Raw genomic sequence first — 16,405 nt, forward strand, 5'->3', positions numbered from 1 at the left:
CCGCAAAAAGCCTCAGTGAACTTCCGACGTTATCCACAAGGTAATTTATATATAATGCGAATAGCAACCGTCCTACAACACTCCCCTGCGGCACACCTGAAATCACTCTTACTTCGGAAGACTTCTCTCCATTGAGAATGACATGCTGCGTTCTGTTATCTAGAAACTCTTCAATCCAATCACACAATTGGTCCGATAGTTAATATGCTCTTAGTTTGTTCATTAGACGAGTGTGGGGAACTGTACATTACTCATGTACATTGAATGCTGAAAATCTGCAAGGCGCTATCTTGGCACAGCGATGACCGACTTGTTTCAATAGTTGAAAGAAGATTTTCCTGAGTAAATATTTCAAATGGTTATAAAGATTGCAAGTATAATAGAGAAAACAAGTGAAAAAGTGTATAATTCAACGTATAGTCGTCGACGCGCACGGTACAGACGAAATACTCATAAAGAAAAAGCAAAGCAAACATTCCATGTACTTTTCTAAGAGGAACAATACAAAGGTAGGTTTTGTAGGAATCACTAAACATTAAGTTGTATGTAAGATATCTGAAGCTGGAGTTCCACCACAATCCAAGAGTGTTTTTTAGTGTACCTAATTGTTGGCTTTGGTAGGTAGCATTGTTTGTTGAAGTCTTTCTATTGCATGCTCGTATGTCAATTCATGCTTTACCTCTTTTTGCTTTTCCTGTGACCAATATTTCTCTATGAACGCTGTTTCAAACGCGTCGTACATCATCCTAACTTCAGGGAATCTACCCCGCTGGCTGTCTCTTCTTGCATCATTGTCGCTGCAAAATCTATCTTTTCTGTGTCTGACCATTTCCGGGAATCGCTCTTTTCAACCTATGAAGAGAAGCCAATGGCTGTAATCTTCCTCCTTGTTTGAACCTGTATTAGTCTCTTTCGAGAGGTCTTACTCAGACCAAACCAGTTACTACTATGTTGTTTACCCCTTTACTGCGCTTCGTTGCTTCTTTCTCTAAAATATCCGTCACGAAGCCATCTTGTTAGTTGCGAGAGTGCCAGTAGTCTTTTCTGATTCAGACTTGACCTCAGCGATTTCCTCTTCAGTTCTTCCACTAATTCGGCTTCATTTTATGCTATGTTTTTTTGCCTCGGTTGTACAACTATTGGTTGTGTGCTGAGCTGGGCACTTTTGTAGGTGCACTCCGCCGCAACTGCTTCAATCTGTAGTATTCTTAGTTCATGATTACGACTCCATTCCTTGCGTGTTTCAATGTGCTTATTACACTTAGTGATGAATTCTGCTTTCTCAGTTTTGACTTGTCTCATTTCAGCTTGATGTTCCTCTCTCTTTTTCTATACTTCTTTCAAGTAGGACAAGTTCCCCATCTTACCCATTATTGTTGCTTGGAGTGTCTGCGTATCTACACTCAATTGGCCTCCAGTGTTTTCTCCGTAAGTACCTGTTCTGTCTTGTTACCTTCCACTCGTGCCGTTTCGTCCATTAGACAAGACACTGTTGTATTAGTTCCTGACGTTTCTGAGATTCCTAAATCTGTATCTACGTTTTTATTTGTTCTCCCAGTTTGTATATGTTAACATTCCGTTCGCTGCCCGTTTCGCCCTGTTCCTCCATGACTTGTATTACTTCAGTCTCTTAAAACTGATTCCCACTTTCTGACATAATAGTTTATCCACATCACACGCGCCAAATTCGATTTTACTCAGAAGTTTCTAAAGCAACAATTTCACATGCAACCCTATACATCAGTAAAGCTTTTTGCGACACTTACACTTGCATCTGATTGACAAAGTACCTCACTGGACTCTATCGTTGATGTGTTGTGATTCCTCGTACAAATGTATGTGCCTTCTTTCCTGCTTTCACATGTACGAGACTTCACGTGCAAGTATCAGGAACCGTTGTAGTTTGTGTAAGTAATATGGACCCTATTAGTGCCTTGCACAGTTTAATACACTCCTTTTTCAAGATTATTAAATCAGAAAATTGTGTCGTGACACCGTACGTCACTTGCAAGATCTCATCCCGTAAATTTAAGAGATGTGATGGTTTTCCTAGTGCCTGGCTATCTGCCTACAGGGTGAGAGATTTACTTCAGCCACAATTACACAAAACATTCAGCTACTGCCAAAATAAACTTCGCACAGCTGTAATTATTTAGTTCCGAAGTAATCGTAGGTTTCAGATTCATAGGCCCTTCATTACTACACGTTCACTCGACCGAGTCTGTTACACTACTACCCCATGCACATGTATTTAGGTAATTTGCAGTCCCGCTGTGACACTGTAATGCCACAGCTAAGGTTTGTCAGCTAGCACGTACTGTGAGGTAGTTCGCTGGCAAGGATATCGATTATGGCATCACTACATCTTGCAAACACTATAGAGACTCTGGCTTGGTGGGAAAATCAGAGTCACTGTCGAATGTCAAAGAAAGGTGGTAGGGTAACCAATTAGAACACAGATATTCTTGTACATGTACAAGTAGAATATAGAAAAACATTAAAAGTTATGTTAAAAAATGTAAAATAAAGAAAACAGGTGAAAAATATGGAAAAAATGGCGAATGAGGGAATACGAAAACCTAATGGCTATAAAAACAATGTAGTTGCTTTCCTCTTAGGTCACTACCCACCTATAGAGAGATATAATTCATTTATAAGGGCTATAAGGATTTGCAGAAATTGTGCTTCAGATATTACATTATATCCCAAGAAAATAGGTTTCCTCCACTACAGTACAGCAATTGACAGAAACTGATTCTAATTAATCCATACAAAAGCTCGTTACCGTCACCCTAGCACAGGGGTTGTAATGACTTCACACATTTTACCTACATTCACATCTGTGAATTAGATTGGCAACTAATACTATTATTTGGCGTTTGCATAATTTTAAGTCAGTTAACATAATTTCAGCCATACATTCAGTTTCATTATATGCACGTTATTTTACATAATACTTCGGACATTGTGGGACCTAGGAGATAAATTGCTCTTTTGGATCTTTTGCATAGTTTAGATCGCATTAGACATATTGTTGTTGTTGTTGTGGTCTTCAGTCCTGAGACTGGTTTAATGCAGCTCTCCATGTTACTCTATGTTGTGCAAGCTTCTTCGTCTCCCAATACTTACTGCAACCTACATCCTTCTGAATCTGCTTAGTGTATTCATCTCTTGGTCTCCCTCTACGATTTTTACCCTACACGCTGCCCTCCAATGTTAAATTTGTGGTCCCTTGATGCCTCAGAACATGTCCAACAAACGGTCGCTTCTTCTACTCAAGTTGTGCCACAAACTCCTCTTCTCCCCAATTTTATTCAATACCTCCACATTAGTTATGTGATCTACCCATCTAATCTTTAGCATTCTTCTATAGAACAACATTTCGAAAGCTTCTGTTCTCTTCTTGTCCAAACTATTTATCGTTCATGTGTCACTTCCATACATGACTACACTCCATACAAATGCTTTTAGAAACGAATTCCTAACACTTAAATCTATGCTCGATGTTAACAAATTTCTCTTCTTCAGAAACACTTTCCTTGCCATTGCCAGTCTACATTTTAAATCGTCTCTACTTCGACCATCATAAGTTATTTTGCTCCCCAAATAGCAAAGCTCCTTTACTACTTTAAGTGTCTCATTTCCTAATCTAATTTCCTCAGCATCACCCGAGTTAACTTGACTACATTCCATTATCCTCGTTTTCCTTCTGTTGATGTTCATCTTATATCCTTCTTTAAAGACACTGTCCATTCCGTTCAACTGCTTTTCCAAGTCCTTTGCTGTCACTGACAGAATTACAATGTCACCGGCAAACCTCAAAGTTTTTATTTCTTCTCCATGGATTTTGATACCTACTCCGAATTTTTCTTTTGTTTCCTTTACTGCTTGCTCAATATACAGATTGAATAACATCGGGGACAGGCTACAATCCTGTCTCACTCCCTTCCCAACCACTGCTTCCCTTTCATGCCCCTCGGCTCTTGTAACTGACATCTGGTTTCTGTACAAATTGTAAAAATCATTTCGCTCCCTGTATTTTACCCCTGCCACCTTTAGAATTTGAAAGAGAGTATTCCAGTCAACATTGTCAAAAGCTTTCTCTAAGTCTACAAATGCTAGAAATGTAGGTTTGCCTTTCCTTAATCTTTCTTCTAAGATAAGTCCTAGGGCCAGTATTGCCTCACGTGTTCCAGTATTTCTACGGAATCCAAACTGATCCTCCCAGAGGTCGGCCTCCAGTAGTTTTTCCATTCGTCTGTAAAGATTTCGTGTTAGTATTTTGCAGCTGTGGCTTATTAAACTGATTGTTCGGTAATTTTCACATCTGTCAACACCTGCTTTCTTTGGGATTGGAATTATTATATTCTTCTTGAAGTCTGAGGGTATTTCGCCTGTTTCATACATCTTTCTCACCAGATGGTAGAGTTTTGTCAGGACTGGCTCTCCCAAGGCCGTCAGTAGTTCCAATGGAATGTTGTCTATTCCGGGGGCCTTGTTTCGACTGAGGTCCTTCAGTGCTCTGTCAAACTCTTCACGCAGTATCGTATCTCCCATTTCATCTTCATTTGCACCCAGTTCCATATCCATAATAGTGTCTTCAAGTAAATCGCCCTTGTATAGACCCTCTATATACTCTTTCCACCTTTCTGCTTTCCCTTCTTTGCTTAGAACTGGGTTTCCATCTGAGCTCTTGATATGCATACAAGTGGTTCTCTTTTCTCCAAAGGCCTTTTTAATTTTCCTGTAGGCAGCATCTATCTTACCCCTAGTGAGATAAGCCTCTACGTCCTTACATTTGTCTTCTAGCCATCCCTGCTTAGCCATTTTGCACTTTCTGTCGATATCATTTTTGAGACGTTTGTATTCCTTTTTGCCTGCTTCATTTACTGCATTTTTATATTTTCTCCTTTCATCAACTAAATTCAATATTTCTTCTCTTACCCAATGATTGCTACTAGCCCTCGTCTTTTTACCTACTTGATGCTCTGCTGCCTTCACTACTTCATCCCTCAGAGCTACCCATTCATCTTCTACTGTATTTCTTTCCCCCATTCCTGTCAATTGTTCCGTATGTTCTCTCTGAAACTCTGTACAACCTCTGGTTTAGTCAGTTTATCCAGGTCCCATCTCCTTAAATTCCCTTGCAGCTTCTTCAGTTTCACTCTATAGTTCATAACCAATAGATACGTTAAAGCTGTAACATCGTCTTGTGGAGCAGCTGCTGGCATTCTAGGATTTGTTTGTCAGTTGCAGCAGTTCAGTATCTGAACAAACATTAGCTATATATATGTGTGTGTGTGTGTGTGTGTAAAACGCTACTATCATTCTGAAATTTGACTACTGGACCAATAACAAAACGCAGATGTTAACCTTCGTAGAAGTATAACTTTCATACTATCAGGACTGAGGAAAGGTGTAAACTATGTTTTGTCTACATATAATTTTCATTATTTGCCTGTAAACTACGTGGAAATCTGTGTTACACATCCGGTTAAATTGCAGTGTTTCAGCACTGGTTATTTATCATCAGTGAGTTAGATTTTATAATCACAAGGATGAAGGTTGGGGTGAATATGCCGTATAATGCTGTAGGCTTAAGGGAATATTTGTTATGGAGGGATGCAGTACCACATACTTCAGCACTCAAGTAAAAAGGGGGGAGAGTGACACCTGCACATAATGGAAAAGGGGGAATACTAAAATGAGAGGGGGTGACAGGCATATGGGAGACAATCTTTGTTAAGAAAGACACCAACACAGGTGACATAGGGATTATATATAACTACTATATCAATCCAGGACCTTGTTAAAGTGACGCAACATGCAGCTGAAATTCTATTCTGAGATGGGTAATACCTAAGAGAACCACTGTGTTGACCAGACTTTAAACATTCCCTATGAAAGGTTTCAGTTTGCGTACTGGAGCAATTTTCTGTATGACTATCGTTATAATTATATTTCTATAAACCAGGAGGGGATTGTTAACTATGCTGATACATATACTTTACTGAAGTATTATACATGCTTATGACAGTAGCTTCCGTATTTAGAAAGAAGGTTGTGTGGCTACTCGATGGATTGGGGCTGGTAATTTGTTGCACTGTGGCCTACTTATTGAAAAGAAACATACATTAGCTGACTGACTTTCTGGAGTGACATGGGCTGTCACAACTTCACAACGAGCAACATCACTCCTGTTTCTTTTACTCTTCGATAAAGATGTATTAAATGACATGAGTAAAAAAATTATAGTCGCACAGCGTTATTGGCACAGATATTAGAGGGACAGGTTGATTCCCTTAGTGCGGCAGTTTATGTTATCGTACGTTGGCATAATTCTTTCACAAACTGTGGATAGTATTCCCAGGACAAATATCTACTAAATTTTCCTGTGACAATTTTCGATACACTTGTTTTAGATCACACCACTTTTTGCAGAAAATAAAACATATTTCATGTAATCAATAAAAGATACTTTTAAACTGAAATAAAGGAACACTTCCTGTTAATCGCTATTTTTGATTACAGCTGAAGGTTTTATTTACCTACATCGTGTGGGCACCACACGTGGAACCAAACCTGGAAGGCGCCTTCCTCACAGAGTCTTCAATCCAGACACTCATCGACGGCCGTTTCCACAGAGTGCCCATCATGACAGGAGTCACTTCCGGAGAATCGGGTTCGTACTCCAATGTTACTACAGCAATGTACGTTACTTCAGTGTGAGACAAATGCACAGACTATTGCATGGGTTTCTCTACTAGTATCTAGTAATTCAAACAATGGCCATTCTCTTATCTCTCCTATCTGAATTACTGAACAATAAATTGTGATCCGCTGAATAACTACTTTTACATGTTGCTGATCTAATGGAGATTAAAGTCTACGACTATAATAGGCATTACGCAGACAGACAAAGAATAAAACTTGTTTCCTTGCCAAAGAGCTATCAACCGTGTTGAACTAATGAGCTATTCCTTTTCAACGTTTATGCTGTCAAATATGTGATGGTAGTCAACGCATTGGTAGTGGACGAATAGATTGCGACAGACACTCTTGGACACCGACAGAAAACATGTATGAGATCTGACTTAGGAGATCGAGGGTAACACAGTGGCTATGTGCCTACTAAATAAAGGGCAGTTCAAAAAGGTTCAGACGATTTCGCAAGAGTATATCTTTTACACGAATGAAGATATAGAAACTTAGAATGAAATTAAAAATTTCGCTCGACGCCTGTTGTAAACGGTCGGTTCCTGTTCTTGCCGATGAATTTCTCTCTGGTACACTTAGCGTGTTCATTAGACAATGGGCCACCATTCAAGGAAACAAACGCCGTTAACTGCAATTCATTCAGGTTCGTGGTGAGTGTTTTTTGTCGACTGTACAACATCAGGTATGGATAACCGTAGGGGGAGAACCGTTATCGGATGGTATAATTCACCTCCAAGGTTCTATCGTGCGCATATCTTACGGTGTGTAATTTACTATCGACGTTTGCGAAATATTCCGTCCAACTGCAACAACATTAGATGACTTACGATTTATCACAATCGCAACAGTAAATGATGTAACATAATTCAAATTTACGTCCAGAATTTTTCATAGCTTATAAAAGAAGGAACCGCGTGACAAAACACATGCATAGGTCTGTTGGTAAAGGAGTGCAGACGAGAGTAGAGTTCCGTCCTCACGTGAGTAATGTTGAGAGGTTAGAGTCATTGCGACCTGCCCTATTATCGTAGTGGTAGCAGCAGCAAATGACGGGAAAAGTTTTCTCTATTATCTGAGTTGCCGAATGCAAGATTTTCCGAGCTAAAATTAATGGCAATGTTGAGCGCGGTTACCAAGAGTATAGTGACGTCTGCGAGAAGGAGGGCTTGGTGTAACAATAGCCACACTTATTGAGAGGTGAAGACACCAATATTCACCAACATCACTTAATAGCACCAGCCCGATGCCTACATTCTCAAAGCAAGGCAGTTCTCATGTTTGTAAACCGTTTCCAGTATATTGAGAGTTCTGTTAGTTTTTCAAAATATGCGATGCAGTCTTGGAAAACAGAGTAATTCAGACAAATTGCCTTTAAATTTTTATTTGCCTTAACAAGTTTCCTGTTTTCTCCATTAAAGTAAATGCAAGTCTTAAGTCTGTGTGTCTGTCAGATTATGAAGGAAACTTGTCATCATAATCAGCGTAAGAATAGGATGTCGAAAGCTCCCTTTGAGCTTAACATTGTCGTTTAAATTTGTTGAGAACATGTTTCAGCGAAAGTAAATGTTCTTAATCGAGTTTTCTAAAGTAATTAAAAACATCATAGCTATTTTAGCCACATAGTGCAATAGAGTTTTATATTGGCGTGCTACATTTAAATTAATGTTACGGTAGCTTATCTACCTCATATTTCAGTTTTCAAAAATGTTTAACGTAAAATAGATAATATTTCAGTTCAAAAGTACTCAATTTTATAACCAATATTCCAGATAAATTAAAGTTTCAAAATTTAACTGCACTTATGTTTCGTTCCTTGTCTTACACCCTTTTTAATTTGAGAACTTCGTTCTTCGTCTCGTACTCTTATTGTTACCTCTTGGCACATGTACGTATTGCACATTACCGTTCTTTCCCTATAGCTTACCCCTATTTTTCAGAATTCACGCATCTTGCACCTTTTGATATCGTAGTACGCTTTTTTCAGGTCGAAAAGCCCTATAATGTGTCTTAGTTTTTGCCTTAATCCTTCTTCTATTATCAACCGCAATGTCAAAGTCATATCTTTGTACCTTTCCTAACGCCATGCTGATTGCTGTCTAAAATATCTTCAATATTATTTTCCATTCTTCTGTTTATTATTTTTTTCAGCAATTTGGATGCATGAGTAGAATTTTAGTATGGTTATATCCCTATCACTATCTAACTGGTAATGCTTCTCTATGGTAATCTGACAGGTTACAAGATATTAAACAACACAGAGCAAATCGAGACACTCAACAGCCAATTTGTCGAGTCGCTGGCACCCTGTTTACACCTCTCCACTGCAGAGCAGCAACAAGAAGCAGCTCTCAAGCTGAGGGAGTTCTACTTCGGCAACGATACTATCTCTACGGACGATGCTGACGCTCTTGTGAACGTACGTAATCCAGAACCATTTTATCTGGTTTTTAGGGAATTCTCCGTAGTCGATTGCTAGTTCTTTGGTAAAGGATACCTTCCCGACTTTCTATGTAGTGTGTAAATTCCCTTCTGCAAGTAAGCTATCTACATTTATTTGATTTTATGTAAGATTCTATTTCTTGAAAGATATTTTAGTAATGTATTTAAAACAGAGAATGGCAATACTGTACACTTAAGAAACTGTGAAGACGTAGAAACGTTTTAGAACCATACAAATATAATGAATGTCGCTACTGATATCACTCATCAATTCACATTTCCGCCTTAGCTCATCGAAAAGTGTCACTTCCATTCACTTCTGTTAGAGTTGCTTTATAAATCCACGTAGGGTTAATGTGAGGACACCAAAGATTTATGTCCATTCTTCTGCGTATAGCGTAAATTTTCGGACTGCCTTTATTGAAGACTAGCTATTTTCCCGTGGCTTCACTTGCTTACTCATATGTCACGTACGTTGCATCCTTATACACAGGTTGGTTAGGAACAGCCTGTATGAGCGTTTCAGGGAAGGTTGTGCTGAGGGGAAATAGTTAAGAAAAAGTTTGATACGTTGGTCCCTATGCAAGTTAATTAGCATTGATATCAGCCATCAGTCTGTTGCGCGCGCAAATACAAAGGAAGGACGATTGGGTTTAACGACTCGTTAACAATCTCGGATTTTGTATAACATGGGGAAGGAAATCGGCGGTCTCCTTTCATAGGAAACATCCCAGCGTTTGCCCTGAGTGATTCGGAGGAACCACGAATAAGCTAAATCCGGAAGCGAGATTGAACCGTCGTCCTCCCGAATGCGGGCATAGTGTGCTAACCACTGTGCCACCTCCCTCGATGCGCCGTTTCAAGCGACCCGAAACCACTATGTCGCCAGACGGTTTTTTGTTTAGTTGTCTAAACCCAGGCAAGAGAAACATACAAAAATTAGCCTTGAGGCGCTAGTAAGGACCGAACCGGAGACCGAGGATAACGAGTCTTTTGAGCTATCGTGTAATCTATGAGAACAACTGACACTAAATCGTATCTGGTAGGTTGCTTCAGTTAACGCTTGCAACGCCCGTAATGATTGGCTGACTTGAATGCTGATTAACTCGAAAATGGCGCAACGTATCGAATTTTTTTCCTAACAATTATTTCTCAGCACAACCTACTCTGCATCGTTCTTACATGCTTCTCAGACTGTTTCTGGCCGTCCTGTGTATATTTGACATACATTTAATGTATTTCATACATACCTGATCACATATTTCGTCTGTAATGATTTCGTCCTACGGTTTCAAAATGGTTCAAATGGCTCTGAGCCTCGTGCGACTTAACTTCTGAGGTCATCAGTCGGCTAGAACTAATTAAACCTAAATAACCTAAAGACATCACACACATCCATGCCCGAGGCAGGATTCGAACCTGTGACCGTAGCGGTTGCTCGGTTCCAGACTGCAGCGCCTAGAACCGCACGGCTCTGCGGTTTCACTCTGATTTCAGAGAAAAGTTATAATTCTGTCAGTAACTGGTTGTCGTTTCGAGAAAAGGACTCTCTTATGGAACTATCTACTCTGTTTTACACCACGCAGCTCTAGAGATGCAACTGAACAATACAAATGAGACTGTGATTCATACTTATGAAGTGTTCCAAGTCAGATAAATAACTGGTCCAGCTGTAAATAGTCTTATTGGTTCAAAATCTCTCTTTAAGTCCGTCTTCAGGTGTTCGGAAATCGAGCCACCGCGCACAGTGAACGCTAGGTAGGTTGCGGCCAGGTGACAGCCACACGTGAAGCCGAGATTCCTGACCCACGGTTCCTGTACACCTGAAAGTGGACTTACAATTACCCGAAAACCGGCCGTGACTTGAACCAGTGAAGCTATTTACTACTGAAGCTACTCATTCCACTACAACACCGAAGTTTGAATTTCCTTCAAACTAAATTTTATTACAGGAAAGACCGTTTTCGGACGTTTCTACATGTCGCTCCATCTCAAATTCACCTGCACCCCTTGCAGTAGTAGGGGTATCTGACTCCCGCATACTGAATCATCTGTATAAGCAATTTGGTTCCAGTAGTTTCTGAGTTAAGCGTTTGTCACACACCTTTACACCCCAAAACCTTAGTTGCAGGGATGCTAGAGGAGTCTTGGCATTCACCAGTATGCGTTTTAAACCAGTGCCGGTGCGTATGGAATATTTTTACATATCATGTCTTCTCACCCCCACCTCACATCTAGAGCTACTTACGGTACACTGCCCCCACGATATTTTTATATAGATAATTTTACAAATAATGTGATGCGTATACAAAATTTGATTGAAATTTCTCCAGACGTTCCTGAGCTAATTCTCTAAGACATCCATTCATCCTCATACACTATGTGATCAAAAGTATCCGTACACCTCCAAAAACATACGTTTTTCATATTAGGTGCATTTTGCTGCCACCTACTGCCAGATACTCCACATCAGCGACCTCAGTAGTCATTAGAGATCGTGAGACAGTAGAATGGGGCAGTCCGCGGAACTCACGTACTTCGAACGTGACCAGGTGATTGGGTGTCACTTGCGTCATAAGTGTGCACGCGAGATTTCCACACTCCGAAGCATCCCTATGTCCACTGTTCCCGATGCGATAGTGAAGTGGACACGTTAAGGGTCACGAACAGCACTAAAGCATACAGGCCGAACTCGTCTGTTGACTGACAAACACCGCCGACAGTTGAAGAGGTTCGTAATGTGTAATAGGCAAACATCTGTCCAGACCAGCACATGGAATTCTAAGCTGCATCAGGATCCACTGCAAGTAGTATAACCGTTAGGCGGGAGGTGAGAAATCTTGAATTTCACTGTAAGGCTGCTGCTCATAAACCACACATCATGCTGGTAAATGATTTACGATGCTTCACTTAGTGTAAGGAGCATAAACATTGGACGATTGAACAGTGGAAAAACCTTGTATGGAGTGGCGAAACACGGTACACAATGTGGCTATCCGATGTCAGGGTATGGGTATGGCGAATGCACGGTGAACGTCATCTGCCAGCATGTGTAATTCCAATAGTAAAATTCGGAGGCGGTGATGTTGTGGTGTGATCGTGTTTTCCACGGGGAGGGCTTCAACCCCTTGTTGTTTTCGTGACATTATCACAGCACGAGCCCACATTGATGTTTTCAGCACCTTCTTGCTTCCTACTGTTGAAGAGCACTTCGGGGATGGCGACGGCACCTTTCAGCACGATCGAGCACCTGTTTATAACGCACGGCCCGTGGCGGAGTGGTTACGCGATAATAACATCTCTGTGAGGGACTGGCCTGCACAGAGTTCTGACCTGAGTCCTTTAGAACAGCTTTGGGATGTTTTGGAACGCCGAACTCGTGCCAGGCCTCACCGACCGACATCGATACCTCTCCTCGATGCAGCACTCAGTGAAGAATTGGCTGCCATTCCCCAAGAAACCTTCCAGCACCTGATTGAACGTATGCCTGCGAGAGTGGAAGCTGTCATCAAGGCTAAGGGTGGGCCAACATCATATTGGATTCCAGCGTTATCGATGGAGGGCGCCAAAAACTTTTAAGTAATTTTCAGGCAGGTGTCCGGATACTTTTGATCACATAGTGTATGCACGCGTTGTACATGGATATTACCTCTACAGAAACCTTCACAAGTGTATGCACTACAACTCACCGAAGTTTCTTATCGAATGAATGGTACAGGAACACACGAAATACGAGGAAACAGACACACAAGTAATAATATTTATAAATTGCATATAAGACAAGATTTACACTTTATGTAAGAAAACGAAATTCTGTAGGTCGAGCGTCAACTGAGCCGTCATATCTTTCGTCTCTTCAGTCTCATGTGGCTCACAAGGGAACAGTACGGTTCGACATATCGAAACCTGTCCTAAAATTAGATTTACAAGAAGTATACACGAAAAGAAACACGCTATCTGAATTGTAGCCGCTAAGAAACACTGCAAGTATTTTTTACATAATGTTGAACGTTGCCAAATTCGTAACTCGTCAGACAGCTGGAGAAATGTATACCTACGCTTCACAGTACATACGCTACACGGTGGGCATGTACACTTGGTCGATGGTGCATTAGTAAGCAGATAACAGGGCACGACACAATTGTAATCCGTAAACCGAATTTCACTTTCTGTTGACAGTTTGTCACAATTGAACACAGTTATTATTCATGAAAATTCACAACTCATTTAACATCCATAACAATTAGCAGTGGTTGCTAATCTCATCTGTGTTTGCGGATGTTTAAAAACTTCGCAGTAGTGTGAAATGCAATTAATGTTTTTAGACTAGCAAAGGTAAAATATTAAAAACTTGTTGTGCAGTCAGAATCACCTACCTTGAAACTTCCCAATGATAGTGCTGGAAAAACTATTATTTTATTTTCAAACAGCTGAGCAAAACTGAACATACTCAGACAGTTCTCTCTTTACTTATTCTGATCATCGCTAAAGTGACACACAATATTTTTAGCGCAATGCAATATGACTTTCAATAATCCCTAAAAAAAGAATAGCCCTGACTAAGAATAACCTATACCTTTCATGAATCACTTACCTCATATCTTCGTTACTCGAACTACTGGAATACAGAGAGCGCCAATACAGGCACCCCAATGCGTCCAGTCTTACAAATTTGCTTTTTCTGACCGACACAAGTCCAGATAGTCCGCTCCTGGTAACCTCTCAAAACTATGGCATCTCTCTCCCCACATCCACCACTGCTGGCGGCTCACCTCCAACTGCCCAACGCTACACGCTGTCCACACCCAACTGCCCAACGCTCAACGCTACACTAGCGAATATTCCAACAATGAGTCCAACCAGCCACAGAGTGCACACAGTGCTGTCAGCGATTTTCCTAGAGAGCACTACGTGGCATTACAAACATAAAAACCTAAACAGCCACCTTACATAGCCAACAAGTTCCTTCCCCCTACCCCCCCCTCCTCCCACAAAAAAAATTAAAAAATGTTTTGGGCATCGGACAGTACTGATTTGATAAAAAAATTATAATTAAAATAACAAACATATCAAGTGCACACACTTATTGATACAGTGGTCAAAAGTCAAATTGTTCTCACAGTCCATAATTACAGTTTTATGCACAAAGTCTGAGCAGTAAAAGAACATGCACAGGGAATTAGTGGATTTCCATGCAGTCTTGACGAAGTACTGTTGTCCTTGCAACGGAAAGACAGTGCTCACTCTTGTCATGCAGACAGGTAAATGGCTGCAACAGAGTGAACCCACAGCAGGGTCAGTCGAAATTTTGAAGAATATTGGTAGGTAGGTCATCACAGAGCACACCCATAGTATTTCTCGTAGAGATAATGGTATTGGTGGGCCACCAAAGGTGCAGACCCAGTGCAGTTCAGGTAGAGGTAATGGTATTGGTGGGCCATCAAAGGTGCAGACCCACTGTAATCTTTGTGGAGATGGACAACAGCCATCTGTTGCAACTGTGCTGGTGCATAATCACCATCTAAGTGTCTTGCGAATAATATAGCAAGACCATGAACTACCACTTGTTCTCTCACAAACGGTTTGGAATGTCCTTAGAACCAGCAATGCTATTAACCAGTCCCTTGTTCAATTATCAGCACATGTCCAAACACTAAGACAGTCATTTACCATCTGAGATTTTACATATACATTATGACCAACAGAAATGTGTGCCGTAAAAGGAATCCCTACTATTCACTTAATTTGAAGAACTGGTGTCTATACAATCACAAATTTAAGGCTTAAGAATAAAATTAAAATGGTACAGAAAACATTATTAAAGAACATAATAATACAGACAACATTTTAAATATATGTGACTGTAGGCTTTCCCGGCGTAAACTATTGATGAAGGTTTCTCGGGTCTCCAGCCAGGTGGTAGCGTTGATATCTCGCGACGTTTCGGGAAGTGTCATACCAACCATCTTCTGGCGAAGTGGGTGGTATGACACTTCCCGAAACGTCGCGAGATATCAACGCTACCACCCGGTTGGAGACCCGAGAAACCTTCATCAACATTTTTAGTAATGCAGGATTTAGAAAAGAATAGAAACGAGCATATATATGAGTATTATAGGAATTGTGACGTAAGTAAATAAATGTGAAATGAGAACATTCAAACATTAATTTGACATATGATCGTTAAAGGAAAACATAACAGAGTAAATAATATCTAAACATTTTTCCAAAGTGTTTGAGGATAACAGTACTCATCATTGTCAATGTAGCTTAGTATTAGAAAATTCTACAACATAACTCTTATCAGATAAACGCATAAAGACAGGAAGGACATAGACACACAAGGGTACACATTAACACATAGCGGAATAACACCAAAGGAAAGGACAGACTTTGTTTTAAGTATAACGTATGATAGTGCAGTCCTACCCAAAGCTTCATTCCATAGATCTGTCCTCTTGTTTCAACATTTTTTCGCACAGAGGTCCTATCTAAGCATGCTTTCTGTATTTTCCATTATCTTAGCTCATCATTTGTTTCCAAGACAATCATACCTAAACCTGTTGTCCCTAAACCCTACTTGTTTAAAATAATTATTCCTCATTGTACACTACTGTTTTGGCTAAAACTTTTTCTTATAACTTCTTCATGCAATCTTTCTCCATTCTTCATAGTTAATGTCCTATATAGTATCTCCCCTCTTAAGCTAACTTAAGTCTACTGAACTCAGATACGTATACTAAGGGACAAGGCAATGCAGCAGCACAAACATTAACACAAACATGAATGAGGAAAGAAATGCAAATTGGCAAAGCAAGCAGCAATAAATCTAAATTAGCAAAGCAAATGCAACATTAAAACTAATATAAGGCAATGTGCAGCAACAAGAAGAATAAGTCAGTAGTAAAACTGGATTAGCAGTGTAATATAAAGAGAAATTCAGTAGGAATATGCCTGGCAAACAGCAGCAGCAAATGTAGCAACTTATACCTAAACATGACAAAGCTCAAGCAGAATATTACAGTAAAGATAGCCATGTCTAATACCTATGTCACATCTGAACACTAGAGTGATGCATCACGGTAACTTGCTCTACCAAACAAGTTAGCAAATAGTTGAAAAAAATATGTATGCAATTCCTGTGAACGGAAATGTCTATTTGTGCTCCCTTTTTTTAAAGAAAGTATATCATGAAATTATTTAATGGATCTATAGACAGAAAATATTTACAATAGTGCATCTATTAAAT

At 40.1% G+C, this 16,405-nt stretch overlaps 1 protein-coding gene across 1 annotated transcript in view; it reads left to right on the plus strand.

The window, feature by feature from the left end:
• The window catches only part of LOC126354457 (pyrethroid hydrolase Ces2e-like), a 127,529-nt gene that overhangs the window by 87,030 nt on the left and 24,094 nt on the right, over positions 1 to 16,405 (plus strand). Inside the window, exons 6-7 of the mRNA XM_050004153.1 lie at positions 6,532 to 6,682; positions 8,952 to 9,133. Of these exons, the coding sequence (XP_049860110.1) occupies positions 6,532 to 6,682; positions 8,952 to 9,133 (333 nt within the window). The remainder of the gene's footprint in view (positions 1 to 6,531; positions 6,683 to 8,951; positions 9,134 to 16,405) is intronic.

The sequence above is a fragment of the Schistocerca gregaria genome, chromosome 3 (assembly GCF_023897955.1).
Source record: "Schistocerca gregaria isolate iqSchGreg1 chromosome 3, iqSchGreg1.2, whole genome shotgun sequence".
Classification (NCBI taxonomy): Eukaryota; Metazoa; Arthropoda; class Insecta; order Orthoptera; family Acrididae; genus Schistocerca; species Schistocerca gregaria.